General features: G+C 53.0%; 9 protein-coding genes across 9 annotated transcripts; 3 read left to right on the forward strand and 6 right to left on the reverse strand.

Annotated features, from left to right (window-relative positions):
* Positions 1-331: 331 nt before the first annotated feature.
* Positions 332-3,494, reverse strand: AYL99_05283 (hypothetical protein; the record flags this gene model as incomplete). Its single annotated transcript, XM_018836795.1, has 2 exons — positions 332-2,349; positions 3,338-3,494. 2 exons carry the CDS (start codon positions 3,492-3,494, stop codon positions 332-334), a joined length of 2,175 nt encoding a protein of 724 aa, XP_018693648.1.
* Positions 3,495-4,101: 607 nt separating this feature from the next.
* On the forward strand, positions 4,102-5,460 carry AYL99_05284 (hypothetical protein; the record flags this gene model as incomplete). The annotated part of the gene is made up of 1 exon (XM_018836796.1): positions 4,102-5,460. The coding sequence occupies one exon, from the start codon at positions 4,102-4,104 to the stop codon at positions 5,458-5,460; it is 1,359 nt and encodes a 452-aa protein (XP_018693649.1).
* A 1,178-nt stretch (positions 5,461-6,638) lies between these two features.
* Positions 6,639-10,085, reverse strand: AYL99_05285 (chitin synthase 1; the record flags this gene model as incomplete). The annotated part of the gene is made up of 5 exons (XM_018836797.1): positions 6,639-7,936; positions 7,985-9,433; positions 9,489-9,645; positions 9,693-9,879; positions 9,934-10,085. 5 exons carry the CDS (start codon positions 10,083-10,085, stop codon positions 6,639-6,641), a joined length of 3,243 nt encoding a protein of 1,080 aa, XP_018693650.1.
* Positions 10,086-10,981: 896 nt separating this feature from the next.
* On the forward strand, positions 10,982-12,090 carry AYL99_05286 (hypothetical protein; the record flags this gene model as incomplete). The annotated part of the gene is made up of 2 exons (XM_018836798.1): positions 10,982-11,564; positions 11,621-12,090. 2 exons carry the CDS (start codon positions 10,982-10,984, stop codon positions 12,088-12,090), a joined length of 1,053 nt encoding a protein of 350 aa, XP_018693651.1.
* Positions 12,091-12,584: 494 nt separating this feature from the next.
* Positions 12,585-16,142, reverse strand: AYL99_05287 (hypothetical protein; the record flags this gene model as incomplete). The annotated part of the gene is made up of 1 exon (XM_018836799.1): positions 12,585-16,142. One exon carries the CDS (start codon positions 16,140-16,142, stop codon positions 12,585-12,587), a length of 3,558 nt encoding a protein of 1,185 aa, XP_018693652.1.
* Positions 16,143-17,165: 1,023 nt separating this feature from the next.
* AYL99_05288 (hypothetical protein) lies at positions 17,166-18,212 on the forward strand (the record flags this gene model as incomplete). The annotated part of the gene is made up of 1 exon (XM_018836800.1): positions 17,166-18,212. The coding sequence occupies one exon, from the start codon at positions 17,166-17,168 to the stop codon at positions 18,210-18,212; it is 1,047 nt and encodes a 348-aa protein (XP_018693653.1).
* Positions 18,213-19,204: 992 nt separating this feature from the next.
* AYL99_05289 (queuine tRNA-ribosyltransferase) lies at positions 19,205-20,413 on the reverse strand (the record flags this gene model as incomplete). The annotated part of the gene is made up of 6 exons (XM_018836801.1): positions 19,205-19,210; positions 19,275-19,332; positions 19,397-19,717; positions 19,777-19,860; positions 19,922-20,172; positions 20,255-20,413. The coding sequence occupies 6 exons, from the start codon at positions 20,411-20,413 to the stop codon at positions 19,205-19,207; spliced, it is 879 nt and encodes a 292-aa protein (XP_018693654.1).
* A 959-nt stretch (positions 20,414-21,372) lies between these two features.
* AYL99_05290 (hypothetical protein) lies at positions 21,373-21,827 on the reverse strand (the record flags this gene model as incomplete). The annotated part of the gene is made up of 3 exons (XM_018836802.1): positions 21,373-21,578; positions 21,671-21,730; positions 21,785-21,827. 3 exons carry the CDS (start codon positions 21,825-21,827, stop codon positions 21,373-21,375), a joined length of 309 nt encoding a protein of 102 aa, XP_018693655.1.
* Positions 21,828-24,128: 2,301 nt separating this feature from the next.
* Positions 24,129-25,313, reverse strand: AYL99_05291 (hypothetical protein; the record flags this gene model as incomplete). The annotated part of the gene is made up of 1 exon (XM_018836803.1): positions 24,129-25,313. One exon carries the CDS (start codon positions 25,311-25,313, stop codon positions 24,129-24,131), a length of 1,185 nt encoding a protein of 394 aa, XP_018693656.1.
* Between the last annotated feature and the right edge of the window lie 1,699 nt (positions 25,314-27,012).

Below are 27,012 nucleotides of genomic sequence, written 5' to 3' on the forward strand. Positions count from 1 at the left end.
GAAAACGAGGAAGAGGTGAGAAGAAGAGATTGTTGTGTTAAGAAGGGGCGAAGGGTGAAATTTTAGAAATACAGGGAAGGCGAAAACCAAAGGCTGCAGCCGCCGCTAACAGTCGGCTATGCCTATAATGGAAAGTGAGCCGATAACAAGTCTTGGCATGTCGATGAGAAAATTTATCCGAATTGTCTATCCAGTGAGCAGCGTCGCCAACGTTGCAGTACGTAGTGATCACCAAAGCAGTATACCACAGTTGTATTTGAAGACTTCTTTAGGAGGGGTGGTAGTATTCTGTCCTCTCATCCAGGAGTACATATGACAGCAACTGGGGCCATCAGTAATGCGTGCTTCCCCCAATTCCTCCCATGTTCCACAGATCTGTGATATCAAAGTCAAACAATGTCTCGGGAAAGGTATTGAATGGATCCGTGGTCGTCGTCACAAATGGATCGAGTTCTGGTAGAGGTTGGCCGGGCGTAGGCTGGGTACTCATTCCCACTAACGTATTGGCTGTGCTCATTGTCACATCTTCCACGCCGTTGCTGTTTCCGACTGGCGCAATCTGCTGCGACATCATGAAGCCTTGTAGATTGACTACCCTATCAGCAGTCTCCTGTGCAAACTTCTCTGCTGGTTCTGCTGGAGAGAGTTTCGAATGCAGAAGCGCCAGGGCGCTGCAGGTGAGCCAATATGTATGAAACCCTTGGCCGAGGCTTTTGATACGGTCTTCCATCAAATTGACGCTTTGTTCGATCAAGTTCTCCGCAATTGTCGGATCCTGCAACAATCCCTCCTTCAAGCCGGTTGAGATGCATAAATCATGGCAAGTTGCCAAGCAAGCTCGGAACAAATCATCCCGAAGGTTGAGGTAGGTCCTCCTGCTGCTGGGTCGCAATCCCATAAAGATCCTCATCGTTGCAGATGCCGCGTTCCGCCGTGCGGCTCGTGAATAGAAATGTTGCGCGGGGGCATCCACTTGGGTGGCGAACGGCTGATGCAGGAGTAACAGAATCTCGTAGAGTAGAAGCCCCGAGAGGGCTTCCGCAATGGCACTTGCTGAGTTATCGGACCATTTAGGGAAGTTGTCCAAGGTCTGCCGAATCTTTTGATCAAGCTCGATGGCGGTATCACTTTCAAGGCTCATACGAATGCTGTTGATCCTAGACAATATCTCCAGGCGGAGTGGCAAGTGTTGATGTGCTAGGCAAATGAATGATGTCCGAGTGAAGTCGGTCATTGGCCTCGCTGCGGGCATCTTTTCCGTTGATTCGTCGAAGTCTTCATCGTGGAGGTTTAACGGCGGCAAAGTATCCCAGTCGAATGGACCAATACTTGCTCCCATACCGCGGTCAATGCTGCTCTGGATATCAAGCTCGAGTATTGTGTACCAGAGTCTCCTGCGCATTTCTTGGTCAAAGACTGAGATGTTGTTGCTCAAGAAAGTCGGCTCCCGGTGCAGCCCGGATGACATGGCTTCCCGCAGCAGATGTCCCGAGACTGTCCATTCTCGCTTGACCTTGACGCAGTTCAGCTTTTTGGCAATCACTAGGAGGACTCGGACCTGAAAAACCTCCAGGGTCATGTGTTTCTGGCTTTGCAGCTCCAGCCAACTCTCGCAGACCTCGATCCATCTGACCGCTGCATCGCGGGAAACGGTACTTCGACCGACAAATCCGACGGGACCGCCGGCCACGGAGCAGTTCACGCTCGCGCACACGAGAAGAAGCTGCACAAGAAATGCCGAGGAAGAGTCCCTGGACGATGACCAGAACTCCTTGTATTTGCGGAAGAAGGTCGGTGCGTGCAGAACTCGATAAGTCGTCTCCAGCGTCTCGAAATATTCTTGCACTAGAGCATCTGCACGGCTCTGTTCCGGAACCAACGATATCAGAGTGTCGAAGTCTGGAAGAATCAAGTTGGCGTTGAGGTCTCGACGTTGTTGTTTCCAGATATTTCTGGATTTTTCGAGTGTTGGCAGCCGCTGCAGGATATCCTTGACAAAGCGAGAGAGTTCCTCAAATTGTAGCAGTAAATTAGCTCCGTGACTGGGACCGAAGTATTGCGTTTTGAAGCCTTTACCCCGGAGTAGGGCTCGTTCGTGGTCATGCAAGGCATTCTTGTCGGTACTCGCCCCTGAACCGGCCGAATGACCGAGACCAAGATACACAGCCGACGAGATGGGACGCGCCCCCGCCGCCCGAACCCGAGTCTCCAAGTCGAATACTCGGTCCTGTAGCTCCCGCAAAGACTTTGTTTGCGTCCGAGGCTGCGAAGAGCTGGCCTGTTGACCCTCTTCATGGTTCCGGGCACTTTCATGCTCTTTTGACCGGGCGTGCCACACGTCGGCGTGTTCTGGTGTTTACAGTGCGTCAGTTGCTTGCTCAGGATATGACTTTGGGAGAAGAACACGACCATACAAGGACGCGGGTTAAGATGATCTGCATGGTCATCGGAGAGCATGTGTTAGAGGACTTACCAGTCCAAGAGGTAACCGAAGCCTCTCTACGAAGCTGTGGACTCTCCTCGGATGGAGTAGGGAGAGCACTGTCGTGCTTGGTATAAGATACGTAGTCACAACTCACCCCTCCCTTTTGACACCGGACGCAGGTCGGATAGGTTCTGTCGCATTTCACCTTCCGCCGTCTGCAAGCCACGCAGGAGAGTGCCAGGCGACGGCGTTTGGGACCCATGGCCGTGGAAATCGAGCTTTAGGCGGCCGATGGTCTAACACCGAGGGATGATTAACGCGAGCTTGACAGGCAGAGAGTACTTGATGGCCGCGCCCCTCGGCCCTGGTCCAGGTGCTCCTGTATTGATTGGTGGGCGACCGGGCCGCGAAATGAGAAATTGTGCGAACTTCCACTAGGACCCGGCCGAGACAGGAGTTGAGCCGTTATAGAAAGTCGTCAGTCTGCCTGTGGGTAAAGAAGTGCCCTTTGCAACGGCTCGGGATTGTCTGCCACACACAGCTATAGATATGCTTCAGTCCTCACGTCGCCAGTTGAAAATAGGCAGAAACCGTTACTGAAACAACTCGAGCTGTACGAAAGGAGAGTTACGGAACAAAAGTCGGGGCTGGGGGCCGTACGAGGATGGCATCAAGGCATTGATCGCCCTGCATTATTGGTAGATGATCGTATGAGACGTTGTACCACGCATCTCGGTCATTGCCTCGGCCGAGGCCGGTCTTAAATCCGCCCGATACGTCCGACAAACTCACTACACACAACCATCCGTTCATTGATGTTCTACGTGTGCCTACCGACTCACTCCGACGCCCTTCAGCTACATCCTTCTGCTTGCAGTCGAGCGGGCTCGATCGACTGTGGCTCCATCTCACCTCTTCCTTCCCACGGATCGACCTCACGCTTCTCTAGCTTGCGACGACAGCGCCTTATCAGGCTTGTAGCCACCAACATGAGAATGCCGATGAGTGTAGCAATGCCATCACCGATGTCGTCGGTGTATCCCGCCTTGAATTTCGAGCCACGAGTCATTGTGTGATGTAGGGGAATATGCAAACAACCACCTAGACAATCGACGGGTATATAAGATGAGACGATGAGCAACGAGGGCTGCATCGCCATGGTCCCTCTACTGCCTCTTCATTGCCTTCACCTCCGATCTACCTCCAGTCCTTTGCTCCTTATTCACAGACAAGGCAGCTTATCTGGTGGTGGACAACAAAGACAAAGCCTGCAAGTAACAATCACTTTGTCCAGACTTGCGCCTTGTAGGCACTTGAACCTCCGACAAGGGTCGAGTGACACAATCCTCACAAAGGACTCGAAGGGGATTGCAACAAACTGTGATGTTCGCGATGTTGCAGGCTTTGGGCCTTGCATATTGTCTAGGCAACAAATTGTTCAGTGTCCTTGTCTGATCAAAGAACCCATGTTTCCCTCGCCAAGTTTCGCTCTTGTCGTCGAAGGTTGAACAGTATAAGATGGGCCATGGAGTACGCAGCACCTATTTTCTGCCTCTCATCCTTCCAACGCAAGCCTCAACGCCCCTGAAAAGGTTTCCCAATCGATCGCACATTTGCTCTCGTTCGCAGATCATCTCTAGAACCAAGCAAATTCAACGATCACCCTTTTCTCAACAATGGCGTCCCAACCTGAAGGGTCAACCCCAGCTTCTGGCATTCCATTCTCAGCACAGAATAATGTTGTCCATGAAGATGATTTTCGACTCGAGGATTATCTTGACGATTCAATCTTCGGAGATCTCGAGTTTCCTCATCCCGGAACACTGACCTCGGAGCCAGTCTCTAGCTACGAGTATATGGCAAACAACGAAGCTTTAGATTTCAACGATCTAAATATGGGTGGCGATGAACCAGCTGACAATGAGTTCGTCGTTGAAAACCATTCACAAGTTGCTCCAGGCTTATCCAGGATCGACACATTTGATCCCGACTTCTGGTTTGACTTTTCGACTGGCGTGGATCTAGGGTCTCCTCTCCCTCCTGGTGTGTTTCACAATACCCGCTCATCCAACTATTCTCAAACTCCTGACGAGGTTCAGTTGCAGCAACACTCCACGGATTCCCTCGCCGGTGTCTACGGTTACTCGCAGCTACTTCAACCCGAACCAAACTCGGCTCCGCTGCATCTCCCAGCTGACTCGTTCCCAACACTCCCGGTCGGAAGGCCCCAATTGCCGCAGTTCATGCAGCAAGACCTTCCAGAGCTCAACTCTACTTACAACCCCGTCACCGGAACTCTCCTGAACGCTAATACTCTGACTCCCTCCCAGTTCTCAGTGACGGAGACCGGGTCAACCGGGTCATCCGCGACGTTGTCATCGCGTACCACCTATCAACGAGGGGCTGCTGCCAGAGCCGCAAACTCCTTGCGCATCAGACTTATGCACCAGCGGCAAAATCATCAACAACGTAGAGAGAGGATCTTGGAGGAGCGACGGGGGACACGGGAGTCCAGACGGTTTCCCACACCAAGTCCTGCTCTCAGCCTTCCATTCCCGCAAAATGTGCGTGCGCGGCAACCCACTCCCGTTCGCATAATCCCTGCCCCTGTCATGACCCCAGGTCCTACAACTCCAAAGGAACATGCCCGTACAGGAGAGGTCCTGGGAAATGTTCGTCATGTCGAACAGTTCTACACACACCCTCCTCATCCTGCCCCGAGCTCAGTCATCCACGTGCCGTTGGTGCAGAGAGGCCCAGCACCCCTGTCTACTTCACCCATGTCTGCTGCATCCGGCGTCGAGCAAGAAAACAGAGATGTCATCCTCACAAGTGACCATGAATCCGATAGTTCACCTCGGCCACGGACATCTCGCCCTCGGGCGCATTCCTCCCCACCTCACTCTGAATCTGCACCCGCCGTGGGCCAGGATGGCGTCGATGTTGTCGTTGTAAATGGCAGCGATTTCGATTCCAATCCACAACCACTGCGACGCTCAGACCGTATTCGAAACAGAAGAGCTAATCGCCAGTAAGTGCAAGGTAAGTCAACCCTCCCTCCCAAAGACCCTCCTCCTCGGTGGTGATTATCTTGTGCTCGATTCGATTACAAACCCCCAACCCCAAAAACATTTGAAAATGTGAAACACCCAAAAAAAAACGGAAAGACTCTCCCAGGATTCCTCGCTGGAGCCGGCAGACATATCTTCTCCCGGGCGGCGAGAATGTCTCTACCCCAGAGAGCGAAGCACCCGAAAAAATGGAGCTGGTAACGGAGGGAGGCATTCTTTTTTTTTCCGTGACAAACGGTAAGGTCGACACCTCGTCTCGTCTTCTCTTCGAAGTGGACCTGTCCCACCACCCTGGTGAGCGACAAAACCTTGTGCTATGGGAATTGTTTGGGACTATCAGGATTGGGTTGAAAATTGTAAGTCGACCCAGGTCATGTAGTGTCGAGGTGTTTGTGTGTTTCCATCGGTGCTTTTGTACTGGTTGGTTGATATGCACATGTGCACTCCTGCCTGACGCCGGCGGTGAATGTAATTTTATGGTAGGTGAATTGATAGTTGAATGGAAGAAAAGATAAGTCGAAGCTTTTTATTTCCAAGGTTCCGTCTTTCCGTCTCGTCACTCACTCATTCACTCACTCTCCCGATCCTTCCTTCCTGGCCTTACTTACTTCGCCTTCGAAGAGATTAACCCCGCCCAACCCATGCATGCATGCATGATTTTTCGATCGTATGTTCTACATACAGCCAAAGAACCTGTAGGAGAACCGGAGAAACAAGATCGAAGAAAAGTAGATAATAGATAGAGAAAGAATGGAGAATAGAAGACAAAAAACCGCACCCCAGAACTTTTTCTCTTCTCTTGCTCTTGCTCTTGCTCTTGCTTTTTGCCTCTTCTTTTTCCCAAAAAGAATGTGTTTGCGTTGTGCGATATCAATCAATGCCATTCATTCATTACTCCTTTCCTTTCCTTCCCTCCTTTCCCCAGAACACAAGAGGCCTTTCTCTCGTAAAAAGGACAGCAGATCCCGAAAGAAGAAGAGAAAAACACATCATACACAGACAGACACAGGCATTTATCGTACATCAACAACCATCCAATCAATCAGCCATAATCATGCGCCAAAAACTCGTATTCCATGCGTCGGAATCCTTTTCCCATCCTTAGAATCAATTCAATCAAATGCCCACGCATGGCACTATCCTCATTTCCTGCCGATCCAACTGAACTTCTCTGAAATCTTGCTCGTCACTTCACTCAAGCTGATTCCCGTGGCACTGCCCTTGCTGCCGCTGCTCAATCCTGTCTTGCCGCTTTCGCTGATGCCGCTCCCCAGTCCTTTCCGGTGCCGTCCGTTCTCGTCCCCACCACCAAAGATTCTCTCGAACTTGGCTTGTAATCGTCCCTCCACGATTGCTGAGATCAGGTTGATGATTCCAAATGCCGAGGAGCCGATGGCACGGAAGAGTGCCACGGCGGCCACCGACCACAGAAGGACTTTCAGGTAGATATTGTTGCTGATGTGGCTGCCCACGGGGTAAGCTTCGGAGACGGCCATGGCGAGAATGGCGTTGCACACGATCCACACGGCGACCATGTACGTGCGAACGGACTTGTAGTAGTCTTCCTGCAGCTGAGACTCGCTAACGGACGGTTTAGGGACCTCGACTCTGTCCCGCAGGTTGCGGAGCGCCACATCGTACCCGGAATCGATGTCGAGTTGTTCAGAGGGCATTTCCACTTCGACCGTGTTTCCACCAGATCCCACTGCTTTGGCGGCTCCGAGGTCGGTGTGTAAGATATTGTCTCCCTTCGTACCCCAGGTGACGTCGTGGGTGTTGCAGAACGCGTACACTTGTAACGTGCAGATATAGGACGGTAAGAGGGCGAAGTATTGAGCCGAGCTGGTGAACATATGCCATGGATCCAAGTACAGAAATGACATGAGGAAGTAGAGGCCAACGGTGCTGACCGTGCTGACGATGAGGTTGGTAAAGATATTGTTACCCAGCTTGTAGGGACTCTTCGGGTCCGTCTCTTCGAGCGCGTGTGTTGTGAGCTGTTTGACGACAATGTAGAGAGATGCAAAGGTGGTGTATGCCATGACAACCGAATATGTGACCATTGTACCTGTGAAAAGTTTCTTCGCGCCCTGCGGCCGATTGCCCATGCTGAGGATGAACTGGAGACAGATCAACAAGACCGTAACGTAGCGGAGGACAACGAAGATGTATTTTCCAATGTTGTGACCAAAGGGATCGATCTTGGGATCTGTCAGCGATCCGGCAATGAAGTAGAAGGTGAGGTAGAAGTTGGCGAGGGAGAAGAAGGTGAATGTCAGGGAGATGAACTGGTAGATAAATTCGATGTGTAGCAAGATCTTCCGAGTCAAAGTGTGGTCAGTATGCCAAATTTGTTTGAAATGGACCAAGGAGTACACTGCCGCAAAGAAAGCTCCGTTGAGCCAGCGTCGTCGTTGGGAGATGAACTCCGGAACAGCATCTGCACGCGGTCAGTGAAGGTTCACAACTATTTCTGCTGGGCTCTTACCTGGCACATCGGTCTCTCCGTACGCGCTCTTGACGAATTTCAAGACCCACTGTTCGCCGCGCTTCGCAACAAGCTCCCAGCAGAGAATTCGATCTTCCGCCAGATACATATTGGCGGTGAAAACGTCAGCGTCACGGCCATGCAGCGTTTCTCCCTTGAAGTATTGGCTGAGGGGACCGTGGCCGCTGGGATCATTTTGAAGTGCGTAGTAACGATATGCTGATAGTGCACCGGGCAAGACAGTGATATAACCAAACACTGACTCGAGTGGCTTGTCGAGGATGTTACTCATCTTGTACTCGAAGTTTTGCGAGGCGACCAGGGGGTTCAGCAAGCCCATCCATCCCTTGCCCTTGTCAGCCTTGATTTCACCCGCCGCCCCGGCGACATTGGAATCTTGATCGAAAGCTTTCCACAGGTGATACAGCGCCTTCGAGTCCGGCTTGGTGCCCACGTCAAGTAGAATGCAGACGTTGGGCGTCAGGGCGCGGCCGAATGCGTTGAAGAACCAACGGTGAGAATTGAGCTTCTTTTTGTTCTGCTCCTTCAGACAGAAGATCATCTGGCACGGCACAATGCCCTTTTCCGCCCCTTTAAATTTCAGAGTCTCGTCCAGTGAGACCTGAGTCGTGTACTCGTACACATGGGCGGTGACTTCTTTCTGGTTGACGATGTTCTTGGCGATACCATCCTGGTAGACTCCCATGGCCGCCAGAGCATTGAGAGTGCGAGGATGGACCTTTTGTCTTCCGTCCGCAATAATGCACACGACAATCTTCTGCCAGCCATCTTTGCCCCAAGTCCTGGATTTTGTCCTCGAGCAGAAGTGGCTGATGTTTCTCATGATGCCGTGCATCGTCCTCGTGAACTCGATTTCGCCTTCGTTGTACATGGTGACACAGATGAACAGCTCGGTTTCCCGAAGGGTGGGCCCGATATTCTGGCGTAGCTTGTAACCTTTCACAACAAAGTCGTCTGGGTCGCAGGTCACGGCGGTGTATCGCATATGCGTGAATTCTCGTTCATCCCTCCTGGGCAGAAAACTATGGAGAATCGTCGGGATCTTGCACTCGAGGATCAGCTCTCCGTTGATGAGGCGCACTTCTTTCTTTGTCATTTGTGCCGATCTCAATCCTCGTCGGTCCTGTCTTCCTTCTGGAGCAGGGCCATAGTGATCAAACTTCTCGCTCTGTGCGTCATCCTCTTCCGTAAAGGTCGAGTCGGTCATGTATGAATGGGCTGACTTGAGACTCGCTCTCGGATCATTGTCAGGCACGATTGGGTGGCCGTTCACAAAGATGTCGTTGTCCATGTCTGAGTCCGGTATCGGTATCGCCGTCTCTGTTGCCGCGCCTTTGGCCGAGAAGAGCGGTGCAGGAGGCAGAGGTCTCCGTGGACTCCCACCATACTGCGATGATGGTGTGCCCGGCCGTGGACTGCCATTGAGGTCTGCCGGTTCGTAAGAAACAGTGGACGCTGCCGGTCTGCCCCAGTCGGTAGATACTCGAGAAGGAGTAGAAGGTCTGATTGGGGAACGAGGGTTCGCTGTCGGCGGGGGAATCGAGGGAGCTCGTCCTAGGCTGGAGCCTGGCCTTGAACTGTATGCGGTCGATGCCGTAGGTCGATATCTTTCTGGGGAGCCCCGAAAGGAAGGAGAGGGTCTATAGGAAGGGGTCCTGTCAGTCTGGGAGCTTTTCTTCAGGGTCACAGTAGCCTTGAGGGTAGGCGCGCGGCCAATAAAGGTGGTCGTCTCACGACTGCGCCGAAGGGTTTCTTCGGCTTCTGCAATCAACGAAGACACTGGGGACTGCGGCCTTGCGCCTCGGGCGGCGGACTCTATGGGAGAGTCTTCCCATGCAACCCGCGATACCTTGGGGTCAGGTACCGGCTTGCGCCTGGGCGTGGGCGGTCTGTCGGATAGAGTAGAAGAAACAGAGCTTGTCACATACGATCTGAAGTCATCGCCCTGCGGGAGCAGCCTAAGCGATGTGTTGTGTCCGGGCATACTCATAACATCCTCCTCTCCTGGGCCGTTGACATATGAGGGAGGTCCGTCGGCATAGCTGGGTGGTACGTGTGTGAAGGCTGGACGGTCGTCCATTGTTTCGTCGAGCAGAGGCGGGGTTTGTTTACTCGAGGGTCGAGATTGAGTTCGGCGATGGCGGTCAGATCAAGGATGAGTCCATGCGCAGCTGATAGCTAACAATACAGAATAGCAAAGAGGCGTTCATGCAGCGCACAGATGAAGTACTTGTCATGTGGAGGCGGAGATGAGCGAATGGCGTCGGGGCGTGTTTTAGCCATGGCTGACGGTTTGATGGTTGTGGTTGATGATATTAATAGTGGACAACAGCCACATGTCCCAATGCGGAAAGCTACAAACCGTATCGAGGGGCAACCGGCTTCATGTCTTGGCACTGCATTCAGCCTCGTCGACATGTCCATCACAACTCTTCAACAACAACCACATTGATTTGATTCCTACAGAAGACTGCGGTCCTCCTCCTCGCCAGACAATGCCTGATTCGTTCGCGGTCGATAAAGAACTATTTTGGTGTGATACTCGAGCACAGGGTAAGCATCAACGGCAACTACTCGCCAGTCCACACAATGGCTGGTCACAGGGCTTTTTCACATTCCAGCGTCCTGACCGTTCACAACACGGAGAGAGGTAAGAATGAGGGTTTGTTCTGGCGAAAGAGACACGATGACGCACGCTCTATGTCCCGATTGACATGGGATGGCATGGGATGGCCTGGCATTATCCTCTGCCTCCTCCCGAGGGAACTCTTTCATGGAAACTCGACCGTCCGCATGCAGACCCTCGAACAAAGGCTTTGTATGGCCAGGCCACCACCCTTCTTCTTCTTCTTCTTCTACCATTTTGCTTCATATCGTGCTGTGGTCCTGCTCTTCCCTTTTCCCACATCCTTGACACAGCCCGTTCAATCGTGTTACTTCTCAAGAATAGAAAAATCCCTTCCTGCCACCGCAAACATGTGTCTCTGGGATCTGGCCATCTACGACTGCGGCCACAACGGCAGCTTCACCAGGAGAGACGGCGGCTGTGCGCTGCCCACCGCAAAGTGCAACAAAGCGCGAAAGAACGCCGTCAAACATTACATGCCGTGGAACTGTCCCGATTGCGCGGAGCGCCTCAGTCGAGGCATCCCTCCCCATCCCGAGGACAACATCCACCCTGCAGAGCGCAGCGTCCAGCAGCCCATGTTCTCTGTGGCCCTGCCCTCGCACTCCGGAGTCTCACGTCGCAGCGCAAGGATTCGAAAGACCCCGTCGCCGCCCAACAGTGGCCGACGGGACCCGACCGTCAACGAGGACGGCTATGACTTCTCTGAGTTCGCCGAGTACGCAAACTACGCGACCCTGCCGCAGAAGCGTCTGTCCGCCTCCAGCCCGACCAAGATCGCCAAGCGCCAGAGGGTTTCGCGAACCCAGTACTCCAGCGACACGCCCGCCATGGTCGGCCGGTTGAATAACATCGCGGAAGACCTGTCGAACATCGCCATGCCTTCGGCCCGAGAGCGCAGGAGTGGCATCGCTCTCTCCCCGACCAACGTGCGTCTCCACGGGACCGTGCAAGATGTGTCAGAGCTTCCTCCGACCCTGATACCGGAGATGATGCCCCTCTCCCCGCCCCGACGCCGTCACCAGCGATCTCCGATTCTGCTGCAGGATGCCGGCGTCGCGAAACGCCGCAAGCCCAGCTCCCCCCGGGGCGTCGCATCTCGCCCACGCAACCCAATGCTCAATACAGCGCCAACACGTACTCCGGGTACGCGGTGGCCTCCCAGGTGGCGAACCGGCAAAAGCAAGGCGTCACCCGTGCCTACCAGGAGACCCTCGACGACGTCAAGCACATGATCCAGACCGGCTACCCGCGCGAAGAGATCATAGCGTCCGCCAAGTTCGCCATGCTGAGCCAGAAAGATCAGGAGGAGGTTTTCTGGCCGTATCACAGAGAGCGACAAGCGCGGAGAGACGAGGTGCAGGCCGCATTGGAGGGCAGGAATTTGCATCATATGAAGACTTGGGAGGAGGATAAGAGGGATGCACGCAGAAGGAAGGGCGGCTGTGTGGTGATGTGAGCTGAAGCGGCGGGAAGAGTTGTGTTAAATGTCAATGTTTGATCAGCAGATTCCCTGTTTGCTCTCTTCTTGCGAGATTCGTGTATTTTCACAGTATCACGTTGTATTTGGTGTGACTTGATCTAGAGGGCACGATAGAGGCTGGGGCAATAATAAATCAATTCGAATGTATCTCATTATTTTTTGTCGTCGAAGGAGTAGTCTCCGAACGGTTCTCACCTGAGCATGCCGCATCTAACTGAGGCAGTTTGTCGCACTTCCGACCGGAAAACGAGCCGAAAATAACGCTGGTGTTCCCATTACACTTCCAAGCTTCTGACCATGCTGTAGGGGGTATCTCTAACTCGAACAAAAAGAGGAACAAAGAGAAAAGGAGGGGACGGAATGTTCCTTTCAGGCCGTCGAAGCGCCCATATCCAATGCTCCCACTTGCCCAGCTCCAAGAAATTGTGAATAAGAGAACGGAGTTGCTCCAAAGAATCTATCTTGGACATTCATTTTTGCTGCAGAATTTCAGGAACATTCCAGATCGAAGCTTGCTGGTCTGAACCTTGTTGGTGATTCTGTGCCAGCGAGTGTTGCTCATCCTGGACGGGGACCGCAAACGGGATCGGAGAGCTTGAGGTGAAGACGGGTAGGTCCTGCTTTGTTTTCTGTGGCGGGTTATTGGTTCCAGACGACAAAGGCACTTCCGACGACGCAGTGTCGGCCATTTCTGGTTGTATTTGGGAGCTTGGTGTTGGAGGTAGGGCGAAGGGAGGTTTGCTTTTTGGAGCTTGCGTGTCGGACACAGGGACAGCCACATTCGGTTCGGCCACGGTCGATCGCTGTGGATCTTGCTCGCCATTGATTTCTTGAGGTGCTATATATGGTGGAGGGATGTCCATGTCTTTGTCTCCAGGCAGAAAAATCGCTTTGGGAGATGGCATGGGATCTTCAAGCGGTCGGGAAATGTCATTTGCCTTTCCTATTCCGGCAATACTTGAGGCTGGCGTTTCAGAGTAGCCCTGGGAGCCGTCTTCCGGCAGCTTTGTCCGCGTATTGATCGGGAGCCCGGGATTGGCGACAGGAGTCGGCTCACTTAGCTTGGAAGTTTTCGGCACCAGTGGTTTCCTCGGTGCACGAGGCCTTTTCTGTTTATCCTCAACCATCTTTTGGTTCTGTTTGTTGGTGTGCTCTTCTGCAGTTGGCATTTTCAATTTGATCGAAATCTTCTTCATCCCATTTGTTAGGTTGTCCAGCTCGTCACTATTTGACATTTGTTTGCGGCCGTCTGGAGAAGGCGAGGATGGCTCTTTCTTGACCACACTTTCCTGAGTTACGCGGGCAGAAGCTTTGGCCTCGGGCAAGCCTGTAACAGCGGATGAAACAGTTTTCTGCCTCCGAGGACTGGTCTGCCGTTTTGCCGGTGGCTTTGTGGTTGTAGGTGCTCTTGTCTTCTTCACGGCAACAGGCTTCACTGGCTTCCCCGGGGCGGTTGAGGGTTCCCTCGAAGAGACTTGTGCATTGGGGAGTTTTGGCATAATCCCTGCGTCACCAGCTCCCTGATCTGACAACTTCATCGCTTGGAAACTCGACAAAATGCTCGACGCATCGCTGGATCTTCGACGCATTCTCCCGTTGGGTAGGTCTGGATGCTCTATGTTTGGATCAGGCAAGTCACTAACTGCCGCAATGGTTGTCCGCCGGTTGCCATTCCGCGATATTGCTCGTACAGCTGAAAGATTTGCAGGGGGTGCTTTTGGCTTTCGATCGCGCAGTTGCATCCGTTCATCAGGTCCAGGATGTAAGCCGACCGTCGAAAGCCGCTCTCGTCGTACCCTGGTGGCTTCCGCGTTAAGCTCTTCGTGAGTACAACTCAAAGTTTGGCGGGTACTGGGGATAATGACACGAGACAGCTCATACGCAGCTATGGCCCAGTCAACGTCAGGCGGCGGAGGCTCATATGCAGCTTCTAGAGAAAGCCTGGCATGCAAAGCTGAGAATGAGCGTTTCTCGCGAGCATGGTCAGTCATCTTCAGAGTGGACGCTTGTGTTGGTGATGAGTAGTTTCCCGACTTATCTTTAGCTTTCGAAGCTGGAGGTTGACGACCTGCGACGACATACTCAAGCTCTTCTAGATTTTGGAGAGCCCACCAATCCGCTGAGTAGGTAAAGTGTTGCGCGGCGGCCGAGGAAGGGATGTCCTGTACCCAATTGTTGATCGTCTGAAATTTATTCCCATTGACTTCTGACGAGCTGTTCCCACTCGCAGCATGGTTGTCACCCGCCATACCACATATATGGCTCAGGACACCCGAAGTCAGGGCGCGATCACTGTATCCACCCTCTAGGACGCTGATAATTCGCCCGTCGACGCCGAGATCATCCTCGTGAGCAAGCCGGACAATGTCGGCCGTGAACCGTGCGTAGAACTCTGTCGGAACGTTGACACTGTGCCTCTGCATGCCTGCACCCTCCCACTCGCTGGCATCAAACCCCGCCGAGATGAAGATGGCAGCCTTAGGGGACTGAGTTCCAGAAGAGCGGATCTTTGCCGTGTGATGGCGCAGGAACAACCTCGCCTTGTGAAGTAGGATCATATACTTGGTCTCGTACAGTTTCCAAAACTCTTCGTGGCTCGACCAGGGCTCCAAATGGACATTCCAAATTGACTGGCCATGAGCGTTTTCAATACATAAGCTGGCATTGCGCACCTTCTCTTCATCACCCCACTCACAGGGATAGGAGTTGATGTCATGGAGGCTGTAGTAGCCGATAGGGGTCTTCTTGTGCGCTGCAGTATTCTTAGCTGCGCTTTGTGCCTTTCGGTTGTGGTCCCAGGCGATATTCTGGGAACCGTCTCCATGGTGTAAATCGAAGTCTATGATAGCGGCATGGGTCAGACCTTGATTCATAGCCGCGTAGGCGATTCCCACGTGGACATTGTTCAGCCAGCAGAATCCCGACGGGTAATCGGACGAGCAATGATGGCCAGGAGGTCGAATGCAGACAAAGGCTCGCTTGGTCAGTGGCGAGGAGAAGACAGTGTCTACTGCATCGCAGACCCCGCCGAGGCAGCCCTGGAAGGCAGCCAGCGATTCCGCACACAGGTACAGGTCGCCCTCATGTAGTTTAGGAAGGGGATTTCCATTCTCGTCCTTGCCGTAGCCGATCGGTCTCACCAACTCTTTCCCATTGAGGGCCAATTTCCCTTCGGCAGTGTCACACATGATTTGTAACTCTTCCATCCATTTTGAGCCGTGCACGAAAGCGACTGAAGGGTGGGTGAGAGGAATAATCCTCGAGGTCTTGCGGATCTGGAAGGGGATGTTGCACACGCGTGACGGTTCGTGCTTCGGGCACGGCGCATATTCACCGTCAGCATGCCGGCCTCCCAGGCGCACGTAGGCCACAGATGCACCCAGCAGCGTGGCGTGGATTCTTTCAGGCCGCTCGACAATTGTGGCGAGCGCATTCTTTGAGGTGCGAGGGCGGGAAAAGCGATGGCCATAACACGAATCATGGACTATGACCACCACGGGGGATTGCAGGGAAATATGAGCCTCCAGCTCTTTTCCAAAGTACTCCTTCGCTACCGAACTAGCCGTGACAGGCGGGCGTTCTGGAAGCGACATCTTGCCATTTGTCGCAGGGTAGAGAGGGTTGAGGTTGGAGGACGCTCGACGGTATTGAGGTGTGCTGCCCCTGGTATTACTCAGGCTGGAGGTTGACCTTCTGCTGGCCAGGGTCGGAGTGGACTGTCTCTCTTGTCTCTCGCCTCGATATGAACTCGCGACAGACGGCGAGCGCGAGGGCGGTTTCGGCGACAGAGACTTGGTCTTGGAGGCTGCAGGGGTGTGGTAGGGACTGCGCATGGGAGAAGAGGGCGGGAGCGGTATTTGCGCAGCAGCACTCAGCAAGTTTGGGTGCGCGTGGGTGTGGTCTTGATGATTCACTCGGATGGAGGGTGACACGAGACCTGGGGTTGTTGTTGTGGTGGTGGTGAAGACGCCGTTGCGATCTGGAGGGCCGTCATGCTCAATCGAGGGCGTAGGTATGTCTGGATCCATGGCTGTGTGTCTCTGGTATTCTTCTTGCTGAGGATGCTGTGGTGCTCTCTCTGAGTCCTTCTCTTGTCTGATTGCGCCGTGTGTACGATCAAATGAAAGGGAAGCGTCTCCATCCTGGGAAGTGGGTTTCAGCCTCTTTGACAACCAGACAACGTCATTTGGCAGATCCTTGTCGCCGGTGACCCCCTTTTTGCCGTTGGTGTCGCTGTGGTCGCGTTGCCGGCTGCACGTCGTGTTCGGCGCATCTGCTCCGCCGCAGTCGGCCCCAGCAAGTTCCTTCATCCGATGCAGGACGAGATCTTCTCACACCAAGTGCCCAACGATTGCGACCTCTCTTCTTCATTGTACTCATCGTCCACACCGCAAGCCACAGCTCTTCATCGCCATTGGCGCAGGATTGCGACATCTCGAGAGCTGCTGCCGAACATGAGACCATCTCTCCGAGGATGTGTGGCCCAGCACTGGGTGGGTGGCATATCAAGGCCTTCACCACGAACACCCTCCCGTGGCGGGTCTGATGTGAGATTCTACGTTGGCTGTGACCAGCACCGGGGTATCTACTCGAGAGCCTCTTCTGCAATATCCTTCTGCAAACACACTGCTGTCCCTGTTCGAAGAATACAGTCCTGGAGAGCTGTCCAAGCTACCTCCACCGCGACTACGAGGCGGGACCGTACATCGCAGCAAACGATGAAAAGGTAGGCATACTTCGTTTCTCCTCTTCCCTGCTGTTACTCCCTCCAGAGATGCAAGAGAACACGCCTTGCCCCTCACACCCGCTCGGGAATGATCCCATTGGACATACGATCATCCTATCCATCGGGACCTTTGCCGATATCTCCACACGCTCCGCCGCTCATATCGGCCATAACTCAAGTTCTTCATGAATCCATCTCCAAAACTACACCCGAGCTTTCGCAAGCCAAGGGTAACTTAAGAAAAGCGAGGACAAAAGCCCATTCGTGACATGAATTTCTCTACTTGATTAACACATCTTCTCTCTCTCTCTCTCTTAGCACAACCATGACTACCCCTCCTCGCGTTCTCGTCTTTGGCACCGGCAGCGTGGGCGCGGTGTACGCCTGGATCCTCTTCCGTCCCGTCGGCTCAGCCAACCTGTACACGGTATGCCGGTCGAACTATGCGGTGGCCTCCACGGCCGGCTTCACCATCAACTCGACAATCTTCGGGGACGGCCTCAACTTCAAACCCCAAGTGGTGCGGACCGTGGATGAGGCCGTCTCCCAATCGGGGGCCAAACCGTTCGACTACATCGTTGTCACCGCAAAGGCCATCCAGACGACCCCGTCAATGCCAGAACAACTCCGCCCGGCCATCTCGCCTCACACGACCATCGTGTTGATACAAAACGGCATCGCCATCGAAGAACCCTATCGAACCCTCTACCCAGAGAACCCCCTGCTGAGCTGCGTGGTGTATCTTCCCGCCACGCAAATCGCTCCCGCCGTGATCGCTCACCGCGAGGTTGAGCTTCTGCACATCGGGACCTACCCATCCAACGCGCCACGGGAGCACCGAGTCGCGGCAGACTCGTTCGCCAAACTGCTCAACGCCGGGGGCGGCAGCACGCAAGTGCACGAGGACGTGCAACCGCAGCGCTGGAGCAAGCTCATGGTCAACGCGAGCTGGAACCCGGTGTGCGCGCTCTCGCGGTCGCGTGACGCACAGTTCCTCAGGTCCTCCCCGCCAGAGTTCTCGCTCAACCTGATCAAGTCGCTCATGACCGAGATCGCCTCCATCGCACAGGCGTGGGGCTACGACAACATCAACGCCGAGACGATAGAATATCAGATCAACCGCGCCAAGGTCCGAGAGCTGCCGGGAATAGAACCCTCCATGCTCGCGGACGCCAAGGTTGGCGCCAGAATGGAGGTGGATGCGATTGTTGGCAACGCCGTCCGACTGGCCGAGGAAAAGGGTGTGCAAACGCCGCTGTTGAAAGGAATCTATGCCCTCGTGAAGGCGTTGGATGCCAGTTTCCAGAGGGAGCTCGAAAAGAAACGTCAAATCAGTAGCACAGGGAAGCCAGGGGAACAGGCCAGGATCTGAATGATTATGAGGTCGGGGTTTCCTTGCAGATTGGGAGGGTGTCTCTGACTACGTGCTTTTAGACATGACAATGTTTCATAGAGATTTACAGGATCGAATTGGAGACCCCAGAAGTCAATCATGTTGTATGCTCTTCACGTCATTGTTTCACAGCCGAGTTAAATCAAAGAGACTTGAACTGAGCGTGATGACTGTTTTTATCTGGTGAACTTGACTGAAAGAAATAGAAATGGCCTCAAGCTGGGCCGAGTATTTCAAGCTTAAGATGATCCAAAAAGTGGCCCTCCATCTGGAGAGAGTTGAGGTCTGAAATGCTTACCGACCCGAAGCTGGGATTTCACGCACCTGGAAACACACAAAGTCGATGCCTGCCAGTGTGCACTGTGATCATATCTCAATACCCACTCCCTTGAGAGCATCGACAGCCCATGCAGGCGGAGATTGTCCCTCAAAATACTTTGCAAAGAACTGCTGGCAGAATGAAGGATACTGGTCATCCAGGATGGCCGTCCTGATCCGTCGCATGAGTGAAAGCAAGTGGTGTACATTATGCATAGTCAATCTGTGAATGTAGCGAGTCAATCAAGGGATCCAGTGGAGGGCTGGCGCAGAACAAGGGGCACAGCTAGGTAGTAGAGAAGCTGCGATGAGAGTTGAACCACATACAAGTGAGCTCCGACAGTCTCCTTCGCTGCGAGGTGGTAGATGTACGCTCTGGTGATAGCCAAGCCGCCTTCTTCTTTTGAACGACAGCAAGTACAGGTACAGTCTTGCTCAACAGGCCCGAAATCCTGAGCATATCGAGCATTTTTGAGGTTCAGGACGCCGGAAGAAGTAATCGCATTGCCGAAGCGCTAAACGACACGCACAGTCATTCCTCGCTCAGAACGATGGCCTTCAAAGATAAAAATCACGCAAGGTATGTAAACTCACCGCCGTCCGTGTCGGCCACACACAATCGAACATATCTGCTCCAAGAGCTACTGCGACGACTATATCTTCAGGATAGCCCTGTATAGGTAAGTGCTTGTCTGGGACTGGTAATGAAAGGGAACATCGTACAATGCCCATGACATATCTCGGTTTATTGTCAGGTAGTAGACCGGTGCATGTATCGACACTGTCCAAAGAGTAAGCATGCGGATATTCCGAGGCAGAAACGGGATAAGGCAAGTAAGCTGTACACTTTGCAAAAATCCGCCTTTGCTTCTCCGCCAGACAGACCGCCAATCGCTATGCCGGGTGTGTCCCTCTTGACCATTTCTTCGCAGCATTGTCGCCTCATGTCCAGATCAAGTCCACCTTGAATGATGCAAAACAGGTTTTGCGTACCGGGATTCTTGTGTGCAGCAATACATCGGTCGAGCCAGCGGATGGAGCGTTCCATGGCCTCTTTCATCCGTGCATGATCAGGCGACGTCGTCTGAATGACATCGTCGAGCTGCATCATGATATCTGAGCCAATGGAGTTCTGAAGAGACATGGAATGCTCGGGAGTCAGTAGCCTATGCATGACATGAGTCTGTGGTTCGCGGAAAATTCCTCCATCCGGACCCTCACGTACATTGGACTGCCATCGTGGGGACTCAGGAATCGCACGCCTTCCTCTGTGATCTTTGCCAACTTGAGCAATGAAACCATTTGAAAACTTGAGATAGCTCGAATCAGTCACTTATCCTGGGGCAGAGAGGGTGCTGTGCACCACCAACCCGCCGCTGTCAGTCAGGATATTGTAGTTCCATCCTTGTAATTTATGGGCACCACCAATGGTGTCAAGCACTGCCTGGCCAGGTTTCAATCCCAAGTGGTATGTGTTGTTCAGGCAGAGCCTGCAGCCCGTCTCTTCCAGTTGTTCGGGGGTCAGTCCTTTAAGAGATGCCTGGGTGGCGACTGGCATGAAAATGGGCAGGTCCACTGGACCATGAGGCAGATTCAGAGTCGAGGCGCGGGCTTTCGAAGTCTAGAGAGATGGTGGAGGACATTTGTCAACTGCGGGAATGGTCTTGCGGCAGGGGAATGGGCGGGGGTTGATGGCTGCGTACCGAACACCGGGCCTTGCGGTCAAAGGTCAGTGCAGAGGGTTTTGGAGCGGTCGACATGGCGGCGACTGGTCCAAATGCATAGGGACTGGCGGGAATTGCCTGCTTCGCGGCGGTGAAGATGTCAAGACGTGGTTTGGTTACTTGACGGGTCCAGTGCATGAGAGATCCGGCAGTGGGAGATGCACTCGTCCGTTGATCCAGGTGGCACGGGGATGTACCTCTACACGTCAACTAGGCTTGCCGGGTACTTGACAGATCATTGACACCAAGTACGACAAAGGAAAGTCGGTTTGTTGGAGCCTGGGCGACGGTGAGGTGGAAACAGAATTTTGGGTGGGCGAGCTGTGGCCCGGAACATTTTGCTCGGCCACGCCTCGTTCCTTCCCATGCTTCCCTCCATCCCACACCGTTCTAGAGCATCAACTCCCTGGCCCTGATTCGACATCCAGACCGTCGGGTCATGCGAATACGTGGGTTGAGAGTCTCCAACTCGCCCATGGACTGTAGCACGACAGGTCACGGTACACAAACATTTTGCCCCATGCTGCAAGCTTAGATCACAAGCTCCACCTGCCACGATACGGGCATGAGATGATGGGGTGGCCAAAAAAATCCTGAAGAAAATTCGGACAGCTGCGCAGGAGAATCCACAGGCAGGATCAAAACATAGGCATGAGATATCATTGATTCCTGTATCTTCTTCTACCAACCCTGAAAAGCGGTCAAGAAAATTTTGGTGAGGACTGAGACCTCTCCCGTTGGCTGACAGTTTGAAGCCTAGACAAGAGGACAGACTGGCTCTAATCTCCCTTAAAATCTGGGGGGTTAGTTTTTCTCTCTCGGAGAGAGCAAGTGGCAACGACGGACAAAGGAGAAAGAAAATCCAATCCCAAAGAAAAAGAAAGATCCCCTCCTCAAAACCCCCCTGCTGTCCTGTGTCTGCGTGTCACCGTAACGCCATCGCTATGCTCTCATTCGAAACCCTCATTTTGCCCCATTGGATATAGCAGGTATTGAGACAATCACCCCTCCGGAAATTCGACTTCTAAACCTGCCCACGGCTTTGTACCTGGCTGAAAGCACTGTATTGCCCTCCAAAGCACGTCGCGAGATGAGACTCAGCGAGCCCAGGGCCCACCGTAGCCAGACTGTGCCCGGTAGACTGTCGACTGACCGGCGGTGATCGATGGGTTGCGCAGTTTGGTACAAGCCACTTCTGCGGCGTCTTCCTTGGCGTTATTGAGGTATTGCCCGTCATACCAGTATCTGGCTGCAAGATTCTGGCCCTGGATCGTGACTGTAGCAGACCAAGCTGTACGGCCACCTAGAAAGTCGCAGAACAAGTCAGCGTCCGAACAACAGCGAAGAGAAACCTGTAGAATCGTCGAAAAGGGACTATTCCAGTACACAACTCACCTCTACGGTCAGAGACAATGTTGAACTGGGGAGCAGGCAACCTCAATTTTCGGCACTCAGCTATCGCCAATAAGTCAGCCAAAGATTCACTAAGCATAATGGTGCGAGACTTACCAGCAAGCTCTTCTTGCCAGGTCTTGTGGGATTTGGTAGCCATAGTGGAACGGGAATGTGGTCGGGGTCTTGAGCTTGAATGCGAGAACTCTTGATCCAAATGATTTGCGTCTTTGCGGAGGATATTCGGTCGTGCCAACGAGGAAGAATTGAAGTGAGATGATGACGGAAACCACCCTGCGTGACAACAGATATCCAAGGACTTTATATTCAAAAGAAATCCTCCCAGGCAACTCGAATGCTCAGCTAGGGATGTAAAGCAAAGTGACAGAGCGAGTGCCAAAATCAGGGAAGGCGAGCTGCAGGTGCTCCAGTATTTCGTTTCCACGACAGGTTCTTTGTCTATCAAGGCCGCTTCATTTCAAGGTAGGGCAGCACTGAAAACAACTGAACGTAGAGGAGATAGGTTGGCTCTGTGCGACATGATCTGAGATCTCGTGACACTTTTGTATCGATGGACCAGCGGCCCTGGCATCATCTATGAAGGCATTCGTGGTACAAGGAACGAGACTGCAGAGACGTGAGATGTCAAACGTGGGTAGAGGATGGGATGGAAGAACGCAAAGCAAAAAATCAGAGCCAACAGCCTCACCAGAGAGATGCTGCCAACACATCAGGTATCCGGCAGCGTACAGTAGTGGGACGAAAGGTCCGGCTCCAAGCGCAAGCGATGATATGCATGATGGCGTAGAAAAATAAGAGGACGCTGTGACAATCAAAGGGATGGGGGAAAAGTCCGCGAGAGGCTAGAAGGAAACCATTAAATGACGGATGGCAATATCGAGGTGGGGGCGGCAGAGCTGGTGCCGACCGATCAAATGCAAGATAGCGGCGAAAAAAAATAGCACAAACTGTTTCCATCGGTGACATGTCCACATCAACCCGACTCGATGGTCGTGGAGATTTTGGAAGCAGTCAGGGAGCTTCCGAACAAGGGGTGTGAATTTCCGTTTCTGCTGCTGCATTCGGAGTACGTCGAAAACCAGGGCTGCTTTCCTCATTGGTCGCCTTCAATGCTTTCGGGGATAATTTTGCATTTGGGCAGCAATCTGAGCTGGACGGGGGGCGGGTGTCAGAGCACGCATGAGATCGATCCACGTCTCGCGTTGAACCACAAGGTCCGAGAATGGTGAGTACTTGCACCGTGAGATTGGTTATAGTGGCGTAAGATGGTTGTCGATAGGTACATTCCTGGGGACAAGCCGGGCAGAGGCCAGGAGGCGAGAATCTGGGTAACAACTTGATTGTCAGGATCGATTAGTCGGTGCATTGTAACACAGTCCGTGGCAACAACCCCGGAGTGCAGGGGGCCATGGACGTAAGTGTCCAGTCATTTCGGACCAAAGAAAAAGCAGGGGTTGAGAGAATGAGGTAAAATGATGAAGAAAAGGGAGGCGAGATCCCTGCCTCTGGAGACCTGCGACTGACAAGCGGAGGCTGGGGGGAGCTTAGGCCTGCAGTGAGCATTGGTGTTCAATAGAAAGTAACGCGGCATTGAGCCGTCGAGCGTGGCAAGAGTTTTGAGAGCTGTGCAGCAGTAGTATCTTGTCTAGGATGATGGAAGCTTGATGGTTGGAGCAAGATGCACAGCAGGAACAAAAAACAGAGTGGGCGCAAATGAGGATGACGGACGTGGAAAGCCCATTTGGTCAGCAGGGGTCTGTCGGCCAATCAGAGCAGCGCATGACGGAGGCCAAGCCACTAGTCACACATATGGATTAGATTGGTCCTATACAAGTTTTCTGGGTAGAATACTCCATGCGACTCAGTACATCCAGCCTTCTAGATATCATACCCAGGAGACCAGTCAGTGCCCTGTTGGGTTCTTGTAGTAAAAGTAACTATGCTTTTTCATTTGTACAGCTTCATACCACGAAAGCGTGGACACGGTGCCAAAACATACTCGTGTGGAAATCATCCGTTTAGCTATATACATTTCCGGAGCCTTTCAGCTTGTGGAACACGAGTCATGCGGCATGGCCCCATCCCTTCTGGTTATGTCGTGTTCTGTGCGTCCTGATTTACGTTTGTCCAAGCCTTGTCCCCATGGCTGACCAGCCCGAATATGTCCAGACATCGCTGTCCAGATCAACCCTCCGCCACAAGTTCACCTAATGCAAATTCTGTACAAGAAATGTGACGGATTCCGCTCTGACAACTCCCATCATTGATGCCCTTTACATCTGGTCTTCGCGATGCATCCCACACCGCCCAGTAGCTTTGTGTAACGCCTCCGCAACGGGAAATCCATTCCCGAGTTTGTGTTCAGACTGAACAAAAGACCAAGAGGCAAAAGAGAACAAGTCCACAAAATGCGATCTGAGACTGATCGGTGCTTCCGGGATCAGGAGCGGTGTGGCTCGTCCCAGCGTCTCTTGATGCAGTCATCCACAAGGGTCATGAGTCCAGTTGCCATAATCACGTCTCCCAAGTCATTCGAGATGTCCTTCTCTGTGAGCCGCAGGCTGCACGGTGGGACCCAACCACCCAGGGCTGCTTCTTGTCTGCTCTGTCTCCGTGACAACTTGTCTGGAGTGATGTGAGCAATACAGGCACCCGAGGACGATGCGATTAGCTCAAAAGAGAAAACCAGCTCTGAATCATCCCGGTACATGTTCCGCCTCCAAGAATACCGCTCGCCCCAATACTCAAATTCATATCTGCTGTCTCCGGCCTTACTCCGTTCCAGTTCGACCTGGGCGTAGTTGGAGAACTCGAGTCTGATGGTATCCGTGGGAATGGTGGCTTTGACGTCCACTTGTGCGGCGAAAGCACTGAAATCATCGTCTGACTCCTCGTGTGGAATTTCTTCAGCTGGCTTCGGCCGAGGCTTGCTCTTCAGTGTTCTGAGATTGAGCTTGGCAAGGGTCGAGGTGAATGACCGTCGCCGAGGCGAGGATGATGAAGATGACGGTTTCTGGACGACCGGCTTCAAGTACTTTCGTTTCGAGTTGCACACTTCCCGACCCGATTGCCGTTGATATCGACGAAGCGAGAACTGGCGTTCAGCGAGATCGTACATGCGAAGGTGGAAGAGAGTTAACTTCAGTTTGTGCCCTTTAGTGATGGTCAACTCAGTATCGATGCGGAGATTCAGATTGCCATCGGGAGTAGTGTCGTCGTGTTGAATAAGAATTCTTCTTGTGGATGGAAATAGCTCTCCGAATTCAATAGGGGTTGTGGCGATCGCATCAGGCTGATAGCATATATGTCTCATCAACGGACATAGGCTTGGAGGTCTTGATGAATCAGTCTCAGAGGCGATTGTTGAGGTATATGTTTCTGTTGATGCTCGGGGGTCGTGTTCGTGCTCGTCGAGATAGTCCAAGGGCTCGTCGACGATCTCACGCTCCTCGTAGTTGTGGTAATGCTTGACGACAGGCTTGGTATCGCTACAAGACGTGAGAGTGGTATATTGGGTGTGACTGGAGTTGCTGGAATGGCTGGACTGGTCGCTGCGGGTTGAGGTGGAGCTCTGGGAAGTGGCAGATCCTTTCGACCAGATACGACCTGAGGTACGTCGTGGCATGATGTTGAAAATGTATGGGTTGCTGAGAAAATGTTGTGAAGCAGGATAGCGGTGTTGGTCTGTAGTGAAATGGGAAAGTAAATTCTAAGTCTTGATAAAAGAGATATATCTCAGAGAGGTGCAAGTTAATGAAGCCACGGCAATGGAAAGTCCCAAAGGTAGCGATGCCCACGGCATATCAAAAGAAAGCGAGAGCATTGCGATCATTGGTGATGAGGACCAAAAGCAAGCAGACTTGAGTGACAGGGTCACTCCACAGGCAGACAAGGGCGATGTCAACCTCCTCTAGCCATCTTGCACGACGAAGCACAGGCGCAGGTGATGGCGCGGCAGCGGTCGTACATGCTATGGCCGATTTGTGAGGACGAAGGGGAGAACAAGCCAGAATAGCAATATGGCGGGTGTGGCCGGGACCTGCCGTAAGTTACCAGTGTCCTTCTGGAAGCACTCTGCACCCGGATTTGCTGAGACACGGATGTTCAACCAAGATATCTTAGTGATCCTGCTTAGCGACCAGCCTCCATCGAGAGTTGAATAACCGACTTGTACGGGGTAACAGTGGCCCGGACAAGGCCATGAGAGGGCCGAGCCACCATCATCTCCGTGGCGTGGGAGGCGAACGGCAGAGCAAAGGCAGATAAAAACAGTGCAATGCCAATGGTGGCGAGAAGGTGTCGGACGGAGAAAAGGGCCACGGGGGTGAACAACGGATCTCGTGGTGGGATGGGGCGCGGGACAGACGGCGAAAAATCAAAGTGTCTGCTGTCAGACGAGGCTGTGAGAAAGGAGCAGGTGACAAGATGACGGGGATTCCCCCGTGCAGATAAGGAATTCAATACCTGTCAGACTGAACCCTACTCCGTGTCAAGCAGGTGATGGTGCAAAGTGGATGCGCCACGTCAGACGAAAAGGTGAAAACCCGAAGGCCGGGGTCTGGCGGGACAGGGCGGTGGCAGCTAAGCCATATCGAGATTAGCGGCATGCCTTAATTCAACCTGTGCCGAAGCTCTTACGAACTCCCTTCCTTCGTTAGTTTGCGGTGATATGTGGCACCACTTCATTGGCACTGAGTTTGGCCATGTCACCTGCTTTGCGTTTCGATACGTTGCTTTGATCTTGGCTGGTATGCAATGCCCGTGCCCATATGGGAGCGCCCTCGAATCGATTTTGAGACCTCAAGAGCGACCATGAACATGTGTTCACTGCCAGATGCTGTACCTTGCGCCTCCGTACCACCAAAGCAACTCCACGGTTGAGTTTCGGGTGCTGCAGCTGAAGAATCTCCAAAATTTTGTCCCGCCGACAATGCCAACATTTGGGCAGCAGCCATGTCTCGCTTCATTTTCAAGCATTGGGTCTGTCATCCTGCATCTTAAAGCTCTAGAGCTCCAACGAAGAGTCCTCTTCTACCCTCCATTTCAAGCACGTGCGGTTATGATCAATCTGAGTCAGGCAACAATATCATAATCATCCGGGCGTGAGGCATTTTAAGAACGAATCTGGACAAAAGTCATGCAACCTGTACCAAATTGAGAAATTCGGTAGGTTGCATCGCTTTGCTTGGATCATCCACGACTAGCAACGGCTCGACCCGCACAACGGCGATGAGGCACGGTTAATGCCCAACCTGCTCCTAATGTTGTTTGAACGATAGCGCTTGCACGTACCTGACTACCAAATACAGTACGCAACTCTGAAG

Source organism: Fonsecaea erecta, assembly GCF_001651985.1.
Source record: "Fonsecaea erecta strain CBS 125763 chromosome Unknown Scaff4, whole genome shotgun sequence".
NCBI classification, from domain to species: domain Eukaryota; kingdom Fungi; phylum Ascomycota; class Eurotiomycetes; order Chaetothyriales; family Herpotrichiellaceae; genus Fonsecaea; species Fonsecaea erecta.